We start from the raw sequence: 14,837 nt of genomic DNA, 5'->3' as shown, positions 1-14,837 counted from the left end.
TTGCATCGCTCCGAACGGTGTTAGAAAAAACTTTATTATTTTACTTATTGATCCGGGTCACAATAATAAAGAGGTTTAAAATAAATTGCATATCCATCAAAATTATTGTCATATCTTAACTCGATAATCAGGTAGTAAAAATATTGAAACAAATTTCATATGCGCACTTTTAACAACTTTTTGGCGCAATGTAAAACTTAATAATTTTAATTTTAGTGTTAATATTTTTGCATCAGCAATTACAAGAGGTAATTTTTATAAGTAAAACAAATTTTTGCAAAACTCATCCTTGGAAAAGTCTTTCGAAAATCACTTGAGAAATTTCCACCCAATGAAGTGTGATAACTGAGCTTGATGCTTAATAACAAACAATACTTATTTTTTTTGTTTACCTTACTTAATTTGTTGCTACGAGGTATTAAAAATAACTGAAATGAGCGCATATGCGCCGCTTACAGAGCGCGCATGGCGTATGAGCAACCAACGGACAAGTTCACAACTGAAATATGTCCAATTAATATGTGTAACGGTACTCACGTGCGGAGATAAACAATGTGAGATACCTACATATGCATAGCACTTAAGTCTCAACAAGATTTAGTTACGATCGAATTAATTGCTTGTCGTCCAGACACTGGGTTAAGAGGTTCAAAATAAATTTTCGGCTAAAAAACACGTCGTTAACCTTTAATTTACGAAGAAGAAAAATAAACAAAAAATAATGTAAATATTATTATATATGGAATCGTTTTAGCTAGAGCAGCATTGCACATAAAAAAAGAAGACTTGTTTAACCTTTACTGCTATTAACTGCCAGCGTTAGTCGCCACCGCTTCATTCATTCTGTCTCTGTTTCCTCGGCACTGCGATTTGCATGTGGGGTCTAATTTTAATAAGCAGCCGAAATGTGTACTCACATATCGGCGCTTGTGTGTGTGCGTATTTTATGTTCGTAAGCGTACGCTGGCAAACCTAAACACACACAATTTTTTTCTCTCATTGCGCATGTCACACCACTCGCGCTTCTTTAACGCCAGCAGTCATTTTATCACCTCTTCGCTGTACTGCTACCAAACCAAAAAAATTTCAAGTTCATCAAGTCTGGGCGTTTCACTTAAACTTTATATTGCGCATATCTGCATGGAAATATACGAATGGCAATTGACTTTATGGCAAGTGACTTTATGTTAAAAGTTTTTTTTTTTTTAATTAAAATTCGCATAACATTTTTTCACATATATCTATATTAATATTTAGCGTTGGGGGTGTGTACGTCTCATTCAGTTGGCTAAACGAGTTCAATATAACTGAACTAAATTCGAAATGTCTTTGAACTTTGTTTGAAGTCAATTTGCATTATGCATAGAATTCGACAAATTTATTTTATCTTTGACCTAGAAGATTATTTTAATTATTTATTGCTGTTTATATTTTTTAGTACTTTGGACTTAAGTAAAAGGGGGGCATACCATAGCGCCTTAAGATTAGCAGATCAACATAGTTTGTAGAGCAGTGGCTTTAAAGCCCTCATTAAGATGTTGGAGCTGCGCAACAACGCAATCGATAGACAACAACAAAACATTGCTTCACTAAAGCGAAACTAACGAGTTGAAAAATGTCATACAAATCTGAGGTTCGGGAAGAACGGCATCAAAGTTCTAAATTCAATATCACCCGTCTTGCGAACGTCGACTGGCAATAGATAAACGACTATTGAGCGGATATCGATGGCATTGTGAGTGTCGATTGCTGGATAAATCAGCGACTGTGAACAGTTTTCAATTGCTCATTGTTCCACAACAATTTCTTAGTCGTCGAAAGTAAAAGCGCACAGGAAATAGTAAAATGATGAAAAAAGCTATTTGTATAGGTTGTCAGAAGTCTTGCGGTATTTTTATTGAATTTTCAATTGTTCATAAAATTGGTTATAATAATGCGATTTAAGTCAAATATGCGCCGTTTTGTTCGATGACGAGTTCCCAACGAGATGCCAACTTCATAATACCCCTCTTATAGAAGCTCGCTTCCCTATTGTCAAAAAACTCGGAGACCCAATTTTCACAGGACTCTCTTGTGGACAACTTCCGACTACCAAGCTCGTTCGCCATGGACAGAAATAGGTGGTAATCACTTGGTGCGAGATCCGGACTATACGGTGGATGCAAAAGAACCTCCCATCCGAGATGTGTGTGGCCTGGCGTTGTCCTAATGGAAGACAATTCGGCCTCTGTTGATCAAATGTGGCCTCTTCTGCATCAGTGCTGCATTCAAGCGGTCCAGTTGTTGGCAGTACAGGTCCGAATTGAGCGTTTGGCCATAGGGGAGCAGCTCATAGTGGATGATTCCCTGCCAATCCCACCAAACACACAGAATAACCTTCCTGGCCGTCGATCCAGGCTTGGCCACCGTCTGGACAGCTTCACCGCTTTTCGACCACGACCGTTTGCGCTTCACGTTGTCGTAAGTGACCCACTTTTCAGTGATTCGCATGCATCCATACGGGCAAAAATGTTTTTTGCGTCAAGTCGTGTGGCACCCATACATCGAGCTTCTTTTTGAATACAACTATAACTACGCGCTTGCAAAGGCAAGCTTGCGGAAATACCGCAAGACTTTTCTGACAACCTATATTTAAAATTGTAAAAAATGTTTGAAATAAAATTAAATGAGCTTGTGTATTACAGAACTAAAGTGGCCTGGTTCAGCTGATGCAGGTTGATTAAGATATAGGGAAAGGGATCTGTAAAATGCGGAAACGCAACTTTCAGCAAACGAACAATTTTCAAAAACTTGTGCTGATACATATTTTGTCTAAATTTCTTAAGCAACACTTGAAAGTCATATACATTTGCTCATCCAGCAGCTTTTCAGTTTTTTAACACTAAACCTACCATGGCGGGTCAAATGACCCATTTTAAACTTTTTTTCAGAAGATTTTGGAAATAACATTATTAAATCGCCGTTTTCTTTCACGACTTTTATTAAAAAATACATCGAATGTATTTTTCAAAATTTACTCCTCTCTTGCTAATTGTTTTACCGAGAAATATATGTGATCTGCTTTAACTACCGTAACGGGTCATTTGACCCATGCACAGATTGTGTCTCTTGATTGAGCCGTTTTCCCTATTACGTGATATATTTCGCTCCATTGAGTTATATTTATTGCAGACTGACGGATGAATAGCCAATTTCGTTCTACTACAAGCGAGCATTACAGTAAAAATTTCAAGTTATAGTGCTATTTTGTGAATCAAAAATTCTTATTTGATAATTTTACATATAATTCTTATCCCAAAAATGTCAAAACATTCAAGATATTTGAAATCATTGGAAGTTATAAATAACATAGATGAAGAGTGTTCGGAATTCAGTGAGGAGCAACTGTCTGAAAGTAAAGTAGATAACATAGTACAATATAATTAATAAATCATTTGACAGATGAATGTGAGTCCTCAGGTAAAGAAAGTGAAGGTAAAGAAAGCGAAGGCGAGAAAAAGACCGTTATCGAGTTCAGAAAGTGAAAAATATGTGGAAGGTCGATGCACTGAAATTGCGCCTGATGGTACAATTTGGCAAGAAATAGAACAAAGCTCAACACCTGGACGTTCTCCAATTTGTAATATTTTTAGGGAGGTTGTAGGCCCGACAGCGTATGCCAAACGAAATATAATGAAGGGCAAAGTAAGAACTGCATTTTCTTTGATTATTGTCAATCGTGTAATGGAGCACATAAGAAAATGCACAGAAGAAGAAGCCTCTCGAGTATTGGGAGCTCAATGGAATTTTACTCCTGCAAAAGTAAATGTATTTATTGGTCTTCTATGTATATGCACGTGGCTTATATCAGGCAAAAAATTTTAACATTTCATATCTATCACTAAATGGGGTCTAGCCAGCAACGAAGCCAGCGCTTAAAAAATGATAAATTCGCTCTAATCTCAGAAGTATAGTACAAATTCATCAAGAATAGCCAAAATTGTTAGAAGCCTGTGTAACATGCAACTATCGATGAACAGCTCTTCGAAAACAAAGTAGATTTACACAATATATGCCAAAACCGAATAAGTTTGGTATCAAATTTTAGCTAGCATCTGATGTCAGCACTAAATACATCATAAATGGATTTTCATATTTGGAAAAGGAAGAAAAAAGAGGTGCTTCAACTCCGCTTGCGAAATTCGTTGTTCTCAAACTAATGGAACCGTTCACAGGATGCGAAAGAAGCGTCACTGCAGATAATTTCTTCACAAGCGCTTCACTCGCTACGAAACTATTAGAAAAGAGAATCACTCTTTTGGAAACGATTCGCGGAAGCATAAGAGAACTGCCCAAATTAGCCAAGTAGAAGAAAGATGGTGCGCCACGCTTCTCAACAAAACTATATAAATCGAGTCATTATTCACTTACCATTTATAAAAGTAAGACAAACAAAAAAGTGCTTTTACTAAGCGCAAAACATAAATCTGTAAGCATTGAAACATATGGCAAGCGTATACCAGAAACGATAAGATTTTACAATAATACAATAATACGGTGTAGAGATGACGAATCAAATGGCCAGAAAATACTCAGTGAAATCAAAATCGCAAAGATGGCCTGTGCAGATTTTCTTCAATATTCTTGACCTGGCTGGAATCAACTCAAGAGTTTTATATAGAGAAACAATCGGCAAAAACACCTCTAGATAACAATTTTTATTTTAATTAGCTGAAGAACTTGCCGAAAGAAGATTTTCAACAGGAGCAAAAACAAAGCAAGAATAAACTATTTTTATGTTTTTTAAATTTAATATATAAACTATTTTGAATCATTAATTGAAAACAATTGTTTCATTCATGTACTAAATTGGCCTAATTGATATATTTTTCGCTAGACTTAGTAATATATATAACATTTTAAAGGCGGGTCATTTGACCTACTTTGGTAGGAATAGGAATACATAAAGTATCTGTAGGTTTAGTGTTAATAAAACAAAAACATATTAAAATTTCAGACAATTCGGTTAAATAGTTTTTTTTTTTGACAACACCAGGCCGAAAAAATTAGTTTTGAGATAATTGAGTTTAGAACTTTAATCATTTAAATGCGACCATTAATCCCGCCGCGTGACGAATCTGACTCTACCTGCCAAAACGGCTGTGGAATCGAAAATACTGGGAACATCCTTCCAAAAATTTTACAGTCTATACTTTTGAAATATCAAAAAAATATCGATTTTTTGGAAATTCTAGGCCACCGGGACCCTTAAACGAATAATATTTGTAATACTAGAAAATTTTCGTTTTCTGGTAGTAACATCAAAGATTTTATCATATTTATGATTCTATTTCCTTCAAGAACTTAGCTGCAGTTGAGAGGTCTGTTAAAAAATAAAAGTGAGCAATTGACGCGTACATAATTTAACAAGTGCTCTTGGCTGAGCTTTCCCTCTCCTCTACCTTTAATAATAACGCCTTACAAATGGAGGGACTTATAATTTTATATTGCCTCCGAGCAGAAAATGTTTTTTTAGGGAACTTTTTTTCATGCTAGAAATGCACACGACGGCTTGTCCATGGCCACTATTAGAAGTAGCTTTCTTGTGCAATTTGATGTTTCATGTCTTAGATTGGGCTTTGAACCTGAAATCCACGCATGTTAAGTTTAAAAAATATCAAATGCAATACATTAAGGGGGTGGTAGGGTTTAGCGCTAAAAAAAAAACACTTTTTTTTTAATTTTTTACAGAAATATGGCTTAAGATACTTTAATAAAATCAGTTGCATGTTATTGTACATCTTTTCAATAAGTTTTTAAAAAATATTAATAATAAAATATTGACAAATAAGCCCATGACAGAGTTTTTTTGGAGATATGTTTTTCGAGAGGTGCTCTGCGGTGGCAATCGGCATTCGTCGTAGAATCATCTGAAACTAAAAAAGTCGAATTTTTCAGTTAAAATATGACGTAATGCTCCCCCCCCCCCCCCCCACATTAATAAAAATTTTTTTTTTTTCATTTTTGTAGTTTTGGTGGCAAAAAAACGTAAAACGAGCATTTTTGGCGAAAAATTTCGCCATATTTGTAAGTCAAAAACAACCTTAAAAAAAAAAATAAAAAAAAACAGTGTGGGGGGAGGTATTTTTTATTTAGAAAACGTGTGCCAAATTTGAAAAGAATCGGTTGAATAGTTTCGGAGTTGTGATTGGCACCGACTTTTAAGAAGTCGTTTCGGGAAAAACGCGTTTGAAAAAATGACTCTGAAAAATTATCGATGCTCCGCATTCGAGGTAGAGTGCCTACAAAGGCTATAACTTTGAGAGTTCTGCTCCGATCCACTTAAAATTTTGACACAACATTCTTGAAATGATTTACTATAAGATGAGTGAAGAAAAAAAATTTCGATTTTGTGATATGTAATTTATTTTATTTTAGTCTTTCAGTGAGATCAGTGCAATCAATTGCATTAATATTTGAAGTGTTCCTAAAATTTAACAAAAGTGAGAAAAATTCCTTTTGACGTTGAGAATAATATCAAGTGCCTCACAGAACACGGCTCTTCATCTCGAAAAATTGCAAAGGCTTTAAATATTAGTTAGTCGGTGGTAATTAGAGTGCAGAAAAGGTGTGGAGTTGCCTCTAAAAAAAATTCTGGTGGACGCCCACGACATTTAAAAGATGGTGACGCAAGGCTCATAGTCAGAAACTTGAAGAGAGACCCTCAGCTAACACCAAAAGATGCTGCGGCTGCTATTGGCAAAAATGTTAGTCGATTGACAACAAGGAGAGGCCTTCAAAATATCGGATACGTGGCTGAGATCAAAAAGAAAAAACCGGCATTATCTAAAAAAAATGTTCAGGCTCGTTTAAAATTTGCCAAAAAACAGCGAGACTGGACCATAGACGACTGGAAAAAAGTTATTTGGTCAGATGAGTCAAAATTTAACCGCTACCGGTCCGACGGGAAGCAATATTGCTGGAAGCGTCCAGGCGAATCATTGCAAAGACGCCTTATAAAGGAAACCGTCAAGCACGGAGGCGGCAATGTTATGGCGTGGGGTTGCTTTACGTGGTGCAAGCTTGGTCCCCTAGTAAAAATAGATGGCATAATGAAAAAGGAGGACTACCTGAGTATTTTTCAAACCCATCTTACCAGCTTTGTGAACGTATGCGCATATCAGTCAGCTGAACTTACATTTCAGCAGGACTTACAGCAAAGGTGGTTAAGGAATGGCTTACGACTCAAAGTTTTAAGTTGATGGAGTGACCCCCACAAAGTCCCGACGTCAATCCGATTGAGAACTTGTGGTCAATAGTGAAGCGACGGTTGGGACAATATGATACTCTTCCCACTAACCTCGACATGTTATGGCAAAGAATAAACTATGAATGGAAGCAAATTCCCCACGACATTTTGCATAATTTGGTAGAAAGTATGCCTAGACGTATTCTTTCAGTCATAAAAAATAAAGGTCTATGGACCAAGTATTAAAAAAAAGCCAACAAAATTGCAAAGTGCAAAACTGAGTACATACGAGTACCATTCATTTTTTATTTTTGTACGGTTTATGCAATATTGTTTTTTTTTTGTTTAATTATGAAATTTTGTTAATTATTTGTTATTGAATAAAGAAACAAAAAATTGTTTCATTTGCTTTGATCGTTTTCATTCTGTGGGCACTTTTGTGCACAGTCTTCGAACATGTACTCAGTTTTGCTCCCCACTGTAAGCCTCTGTTAATAACAGAGCTAATGCTATTAACTTGACAATAACACAGTAGTGATGTTAAACAAATGTTAAACAATATAAACGATGTTAAATGTTAAGAACTGTTAATGGAAAAACAATGTTGGTGAACCTAAATTAAACAGTTCTAGTAACAACAAATAAACAAATAGTAAAAAGGAATGTTGGATGAAATGCGTAATGCTTTTTGTTTAACTCTTCATAAAATGCAGCGTTGTTTTGGGTAATAAGCAATTCATTTAGAATGTACAGAGGAGTCTTAACTTGACGTTGAACTCTCGTTCAAACTCTCGTCGGGTAGTTATTATACATTTTCTACTATAACTTTGTATCTATGGGGAATTTTTACAATCGACTTCATAATACGCCTAAAACTATAAAGAATAATAATCTGTAAAAAAAAATCGATTTTTTTTTAATTCTGGACGTTTGTAACCTCTTAAGATAGTTTACATTTGCAATGCACTTATCACTGTTAATATAACATTTTCTGTTAGGCCAGTTGAGTGAACTCTGTACTGCAGCAGATTTTATGAGTTTTGATGCAACAAAACTTACATTGGAATTTGAATCTTTAAATGCGTTGTTTAGCTGCTGTTAATGCTCAATGGAAGCAGGTGGTTAAATAAAACTCAATAAACTCATGATGTTAATTTTTGTACAAAAACGAGTTCTTCTTAAAATGCGGTTTTCCATGGATTTAAAAAAAGTTATTACATGTTATGCATGTATTTAAAAATTCGAAAAACCATTACGGAAACGGAAGAAATATATGGCACAGAACGAATTTCGCGTGTACTTGTTTTAAAATGTCTTGAGTGCCCCCGACATGACCGAGATGAGTACGAATGTAACTCCTGGACCACCCTCCCACATTAAAAAATGTTGGGTCCTATCGAAAAAATTGGTAATAAATTCGATTAAGTTGTTGAAGGTTAAACTAGTAGTAGCCTATTTGTGCCTCGTGAAAGGACAAGTCATAGTTTCTACACCAATGTATGGATTCAAGTACGGAATCGTAGTGTTCGATCTTTCAACCTATTACCATCACGCTAAAAAAATTGTGTGCCGTTTTTGAAAAACAACGCCCTGTCTTTAATTTTTTTTTGTTTTTGGTCAAACCTATATTATGGGGTTACGGGTAGTCAGAGGCCCGTGAAAATTAGAATTTTCAATAATTTTTTTTTTTTACAAAAATAAAAACATAGCATTAATAAATAATGTTTCGACTTGACTTTAGCAAAATTTCAAAAAAAAGAAAATAAAATTTATAATTGTAAAAGTTAAAAGTTTGTGCGGAGCCCGTTTCTCCAGAAGTTCCTTGCGCTGATCATCACAAGTCCTTGGAAATTCATCTAAAATCAATCGGACAATAAAAATTTAGTTTGATTAATGGATAATCTTGTGCCTAATCGAAGCTTTTTTTTATCAAAACTAACAATATGGCGGAGGATGGTTCCATGTGTAGAAGTCCACGCAAGTGGGGAAAGTTACTGATCGCCATTCACTTGGGAATGGCCAGGACGATTCTTCTGCATATGGTTCAAGCAGCTCACAACGGCCGGGATTAGCCCACGTATCCTCTGGGTAGCTTCCGAACATCCGTTCGGGAGTGAGCTAACGTGAGAAGGCGAAACATTCCAGGATAGCTGGTTGTGCGTTGGGTTTGGGACCCGCCACTTAAAAATCGCCCCCAATGAAAAGTTTTAAAAAGCCTCGGATGAGACCTCCCTATACTGATGACGACCCCTGCAAACGAACTAAGGATTATGATTTGAGGGCATGCACCTGGAATGTCCGGTCCCTTAATGGGGAAGGTGCCTCTGCCCGGCTGGTTGATGTCCTCGTGAGAGTAAAGGCTGACATCACTGCCATCCAAGAGATGCGATGGACGGGGCAAGGAAAGAAAACCATGGGACCTTGCGACGTCTACTACAGCTGCCATGTAAAGGAGCGCAAATTCGGTGTCGGATTTGTTGTGGGAGAGAGACTTCGTCGCCAAGTACTGTCGTTCACTCCGGTGGACGAGCGTCTCGCAACAATCCGCATCAAAGCCCGTTTCTTCAACATATCGCTAATTTGCGCCCACGCCCCGACGGAAGAGAAGGACGATGCGACCAAAGATTCCTTCTATGAGCGCCTGGAACGTTCCTATGAGCGCTGCCCCCGCCACGACATAAAAATCGTGCTTGGCGACTTCAACGCCAGGGTGGGCAAGGAGGGAATTTTTGGTCCCACAGTCGGAAAATTCAGCCTGCACAACGAAACATCCGGTAACGGACAGAGGCTGATCGACTTCGCCGGGGCCCGAAACATGGTAGTCTGCAGCACCAGATTCCAGCATAAGAAGATTCACCAAGCCACCTGGCTGTCTCCTGATCGAAAAACGCGAAACCAGATCGATCATGTTGTGATAGATGGAAGACACGCTTCTAGTGTATTAGATGTACGTACGATCCGAGGACCCAACATCGACTCGGATCATTACCTTGTTGCAGCCAAACTGCGCACCCGCCTCTGTGCAGCAAAAAACGTACATCTACCTACGCAAAGAATGTTCGACATCGAAAAGCTGCAATCACAACAGACAGCCAGAAGATTCGCCACTCGACTCTCACTCCTGCTCTCAGAGAGTACCGCCCAACAAACCGGCATGCACGAACAATGGAGCACCATTTCTCGTTACCTACGTACCGCCGCCGAAGAAGAAATCGGATTCCGGCCAGCCCGAAAAAACAGTTGGTACGACGAGGAATGTCATACTGCCGCAGAAAGGATGCCGCCTATAGAGCCACGCTGGGATCGGGCGCAACGCGAGCCATGTGGGATCGCTACAGAGAGCTAAAACAGGAAGAGAGACGTATTAGAAGAGAGACGAAAAAAGAAACGAGAGGCCGAAATACGGGAGTGCGAGGAGCTTGAGATACTGACCAATAGGAATAACGCCCGAAAATTCTACTAGAAAGTTCGGCGGCTTACATAAGGTTTTAAGACCGGGGCGTTTTCCTGTTTTTTTCCCCTGTTTTCCTGACATACAGAGCAATATTAAATTATGGAGGGAACACTTCTCGAACCTGTTAAATACTTATTGCTGCGCATGTCACCGAGAAAGTGAAGATCCCGATACCCCAATCGTTGACGACGGAATTGTCGTTCCGCTACCCGATCATGACGAGGTGAGAATAGCGATAACGCGGCTAAAGAACAACAAAGCCGCGGGCGCCGACGGACTGCCGGCTGAGCTATTCAAACATGGCGGCGAGGAGCTGGTAAGGTGCATGCATCAGCTCCTATGCAAAATATGGTCGGATGAAAGCATGCCTGCCGATTGGAATTTAAGTGTGCTCTGCCCAATCCATAAGAAGGGCGATCCTGCAATTTGTGCCAATTACCGCGGGATTAGTCTTCTAAATATCGCCTATAAGGTTCTAGCGAGCGTATTGTGTGAAAGGCTGAAGCCCACCGTCAACCAACTGATTGGACCTTATCAGTGTGGCTTCAGACCTGGAAAGTCTACCATCGACCAAATATTCACAATACGCCAAATCTTGGAAAAGACCCATGAAAGAAGAATCGACACGCACCATCTTTTCGTCGACTTCAAAGCTGCATTCGACAGTACGGAAAGGAGTTACCTGTATGCCGCGATGTCTGAATTTGGTATCCCCGCAAAACTAATACGGCTATGTAGGATGACGTTGCTCAACACCAGCAGCGCCGTCAGAATTGGGAAGGACCTCTCCGAGCCGTTTGATACCAAACGAGGTTTCAGACAGGGTGACTCGCTGTCGTGTGACTTCTTTAACCTGATGTTGGAGAGCATCGTACGAGCCGCAGAACTTAATCGCTCAGGCACAATTTTTTATAAGAGCGTACAATTGTTGGCGTATGCCGATGATATTGACATCATCGGCCTTAACAACCGCGCTGTTAGTTCTGCCTTCTCCAAACTGGATAAAGAGGCAAAGCGAATGGGTTTGGTGGTGAACGAGGACAAAACGAAGTACCTCCTGTCTTCAAACAAACAGTCGGCGCACTCGCGTATCGGCACCCACGTCACTGTAGACAGTTATAATTTCGAGGTTGTAAAAGACTTCGTCTATTTAGGAACCAGCATTAACACCGATAACAATGTCAGCCTTGAAATCCAACGTAGAATCTCTCTTGCCAACAAGTGCTACTTTGGACTAAGTAGGCAACTGAGCAGTAAAGTCCTCTCTCGTCGAACAAAACTAACACTCTACAAGACTCTCATCATGCCCGTCCTTACGTATGGCGCAGAAGCTTGGACGATGACAACATCCGATGAAGCGACGCTTGGAGTGTTTGAGAGAAAGATTCTGCGCAAGATTTTTGGACCTTTGCACGTTGGCAACGGCGAATATCGCAGACGATGGAACGATGAGCTGTATGAGCTTTACGACGACATAGACATAGCACAGCGAATAAAGATCCAGCGGCTACGTTGGCTGGGTCATGTCGTCCGAATGGATACAAACGCTCCGGCACTGAAAGTATTCGATGCGGTACCAGCTGGTGGTAGTAGAGGAAGAGGAAGGCCTCCTCTGCGTTGGAAAGATCAGGTGGAGAAGGACTTGGCTTCACTTGGTGTGTCCAATTGGCGCCGGTTAGCACGAGAAAGAAACGACTGGCGCGCTTTGTTAAACTCGGCCAAAATCGCGTAAGCGGTTATCGCGCCAATTAAGAAGAAGAAGAACAATATGGCGGCCTCAGGAAATATTTTTCAGATTTTCGAGAAAAACACCAATTAATCGAGAAAAACAGCAATTATTGCTCAAAAAAAATCGAAATTTAAAAAAAAAAAAATACTTTGTTTTTTTTTTTATGTTTCGCAAAAGCAGTATAAATTTTATTGAAATCTACCAAACGGGTTTTAAGTTACAGTGATCGCCAGGTAAAAAAACATAGTTTTGAGAGAAACGAATTTAAAGTTTTTGTGGCTTATCAGGAGCCCGAGCACCCTTTGTTAATTGTTGAATAACTCAAAAAGTGTTTGTCGGATTCACTTCAAATTTTCACACATTATTTTTAAGATATTATACTTTAAGAAAATCCAAAAAAAAAAATACAATTTTTTGAAAATTCTGACTACCCCTAACCTCTTACGTTTGTTTGCAAATCGAACGAAGCGTCGCTACGTGCAGATAAGCAGATACACGGGCCATATGGTATGGAATCGCTGGTATCACAAAATGGGTATCAAACCTACGAATTAAAAATATTTTGAACATGATGTTTTTAAAAGCGAAAATTATAAATAAATAAAGAAAAAATGTCCACCATAGAAAAATTGTGCTAAAACACTTTTATCGAGAAATATTTGAAAATTATTAAAGGATTTTTTCCTTGTCTTCGACCACAATAAATGATGTTCGAACTTTTTCCAGTTGTAATCTCTTCAGAAAAATTATGAATTTTTTGTAGTACCGTAGCCTTTTCAACGGGCCAGATAACTTGCTATCAAATGTCGGAGCTGTATAATTTATTTTTAGTGATATTCAATTTCAAATTTTAAATTTGTAGAATAAACCTTGGGAAAAGTGTTTATAATATACGAGTAACCAACATAAAAATGCAAAGTTTCGCAATATTCTTGAGCTTTCGGGGCCATAAATTTACATTTTGCATTAATAATACTAATATTATTAATAAGGTTTTGCGTAAAAAGCTAATAACTGCAATTAAGTTCAGCATTAAAAATCACATTTGCTTAAATATCTTTAGCCACAAACAAATTATGGCGCACTAAACGCACTTTTGCAACACTAAATGCCTAATGTGAGAAGCGAGAAAACATAACCTTAAATGCTATTCATTACACGAATTGTATTTGTTGCTAAATTTACATAACTACAAACACACCTCAGCGTTTTTAGGTAATGAAGAACGAAAACAAAAAGCACAAACGCCATTTGACACGAACTAACATTTCCGCATTGTGCGAAAAAGTGTTTCAAAATCAAAACAAAAGTCAGAAACTCAGTGCAACACAATGAAGCGCGCTAAATCAACTCAACTAAACGCAACCAAACGCCGCTGAACTCAACTGGACGCGTAAAGTGGCTGTAACCAAATGCATAACAATAACAATAACAATGGCACTAACAAAAGCAATGCAAGTCATTTGTGGCTGTGTTTGCTTTGACGCAACACGAGCGCCGCACGATGCCACACACACACACACACATTTACGTATACAAATTCCCACACACGCTTTTTTGTACATTTTTCTTTGCATTCGCTAACATAAAATGTAGCTGCGCGTGCATTTCGCTGCTCATAGCTACCTCAAGTGAGACGGTTGCTGCGCGTGCTGCCGCTGCCACGATGGCTGCTGCCACGGGTTTCGCCTTAAGTCTGGTTATTTTTGTTGTCGTATTTGCAGCATTGAACATTGTTATGTAAGCCGGTTTTCTGGCTGCGCGCTTTGCCGTTGTTTTTGTTGTTGTTGTTGGGTTCGTTGCATTTGCTAAACTAATTCTAGGTTCCTCATACGCCCGCGTTGCCGAATGCTCGTTGTCTATTGTCAATGACGTATTTGTATCACTTGTAACGGTACTGATATTATTTGTTGCTATTATATTTGCTGCACTTCCTGATTCGGTAGCCATTTCGGTAATTGTGGTGGTTTCTGCCGATTTTGCCGCTTTTGTTGTTGTTGTTGTTGTTGTGCCTATCAACATCAACTGTTCTGCAATTTGTGTTAAATTGGTTTCATGCGCCGCCAACTTTCGTTCCACGCGCCGGCTCGAATTTTGCACCGCAATGGCGAACACAATGAGACCACTGGCCGCCGCAATGACAACGGCCACGGCAATAAAATTGATAATGCAACGCCAATTCATATTGACAACGGTGAGCACATCGGCGTTGGAAGAGCGTTAAATGATGTGGTGAATGACGCAGGCGCACACGCGAGTCGATTCGCCGATTTGCCGATTAGCCTGTTGTTGGCCGCCGTCTATGTACTTTGGTGTGTATTCGCCCGGGCACTCGGTCAGCCGGTTAGTTGGGCAACACAAAACCGCAGTTTACGCGATTCGTGCGCATGTACCGTTTAAATGGCTGTGGCTGGCTGTGTCTGTGA

At 38.9% G+C, this 14,837-nt stretch overlaps 1 protein-coding gene across 1 annotated transcript in view; it reads right to left on the bottom strand.

Annotated features, from left to right (window-relative positions):
- LOC129240609 (esterase E4) overlaps positions 1–14,595 on the bottom strand; it is a 34,252-nt gene extending 19,657 nt beyond the window's left edge. The window contains exon 1 of the mRNA XM_054876520.1: positions 14,038–14,595. Within this exon, the coding sequence (XP_054732495.1) occupies positions 14,038–14,595 (558 nt within the window). The remainder of the gene's footprint in view (positions 1–14,037) is intronic.
- Between the last annotated feature and the right edge of the window lie 242 nt (positions 14,596–14,837).

The sequence above is a fragment of the Anastrepha obliqua genome, chromosome 1 (genome assembly GCF_027943255.1).
Source record: "Anastrepha obliqua isolate idAnaObli1 chromosome 1, idAnaObli1_1.0, whole genome shotgun sequence".
Taxonomy (NCBI): domain Eukaryota; kingdom Metazoa; phylum Arthropoda; class Insecta; order Diptera; family Tephritidae; genus Anastrepha; species Anastrepha obliqua.
The sequence above is the reverse complement of the archived record's forward strand: the minus strand, read 5'-3'. Positions and strand labels throughout refer to the sequence as shown.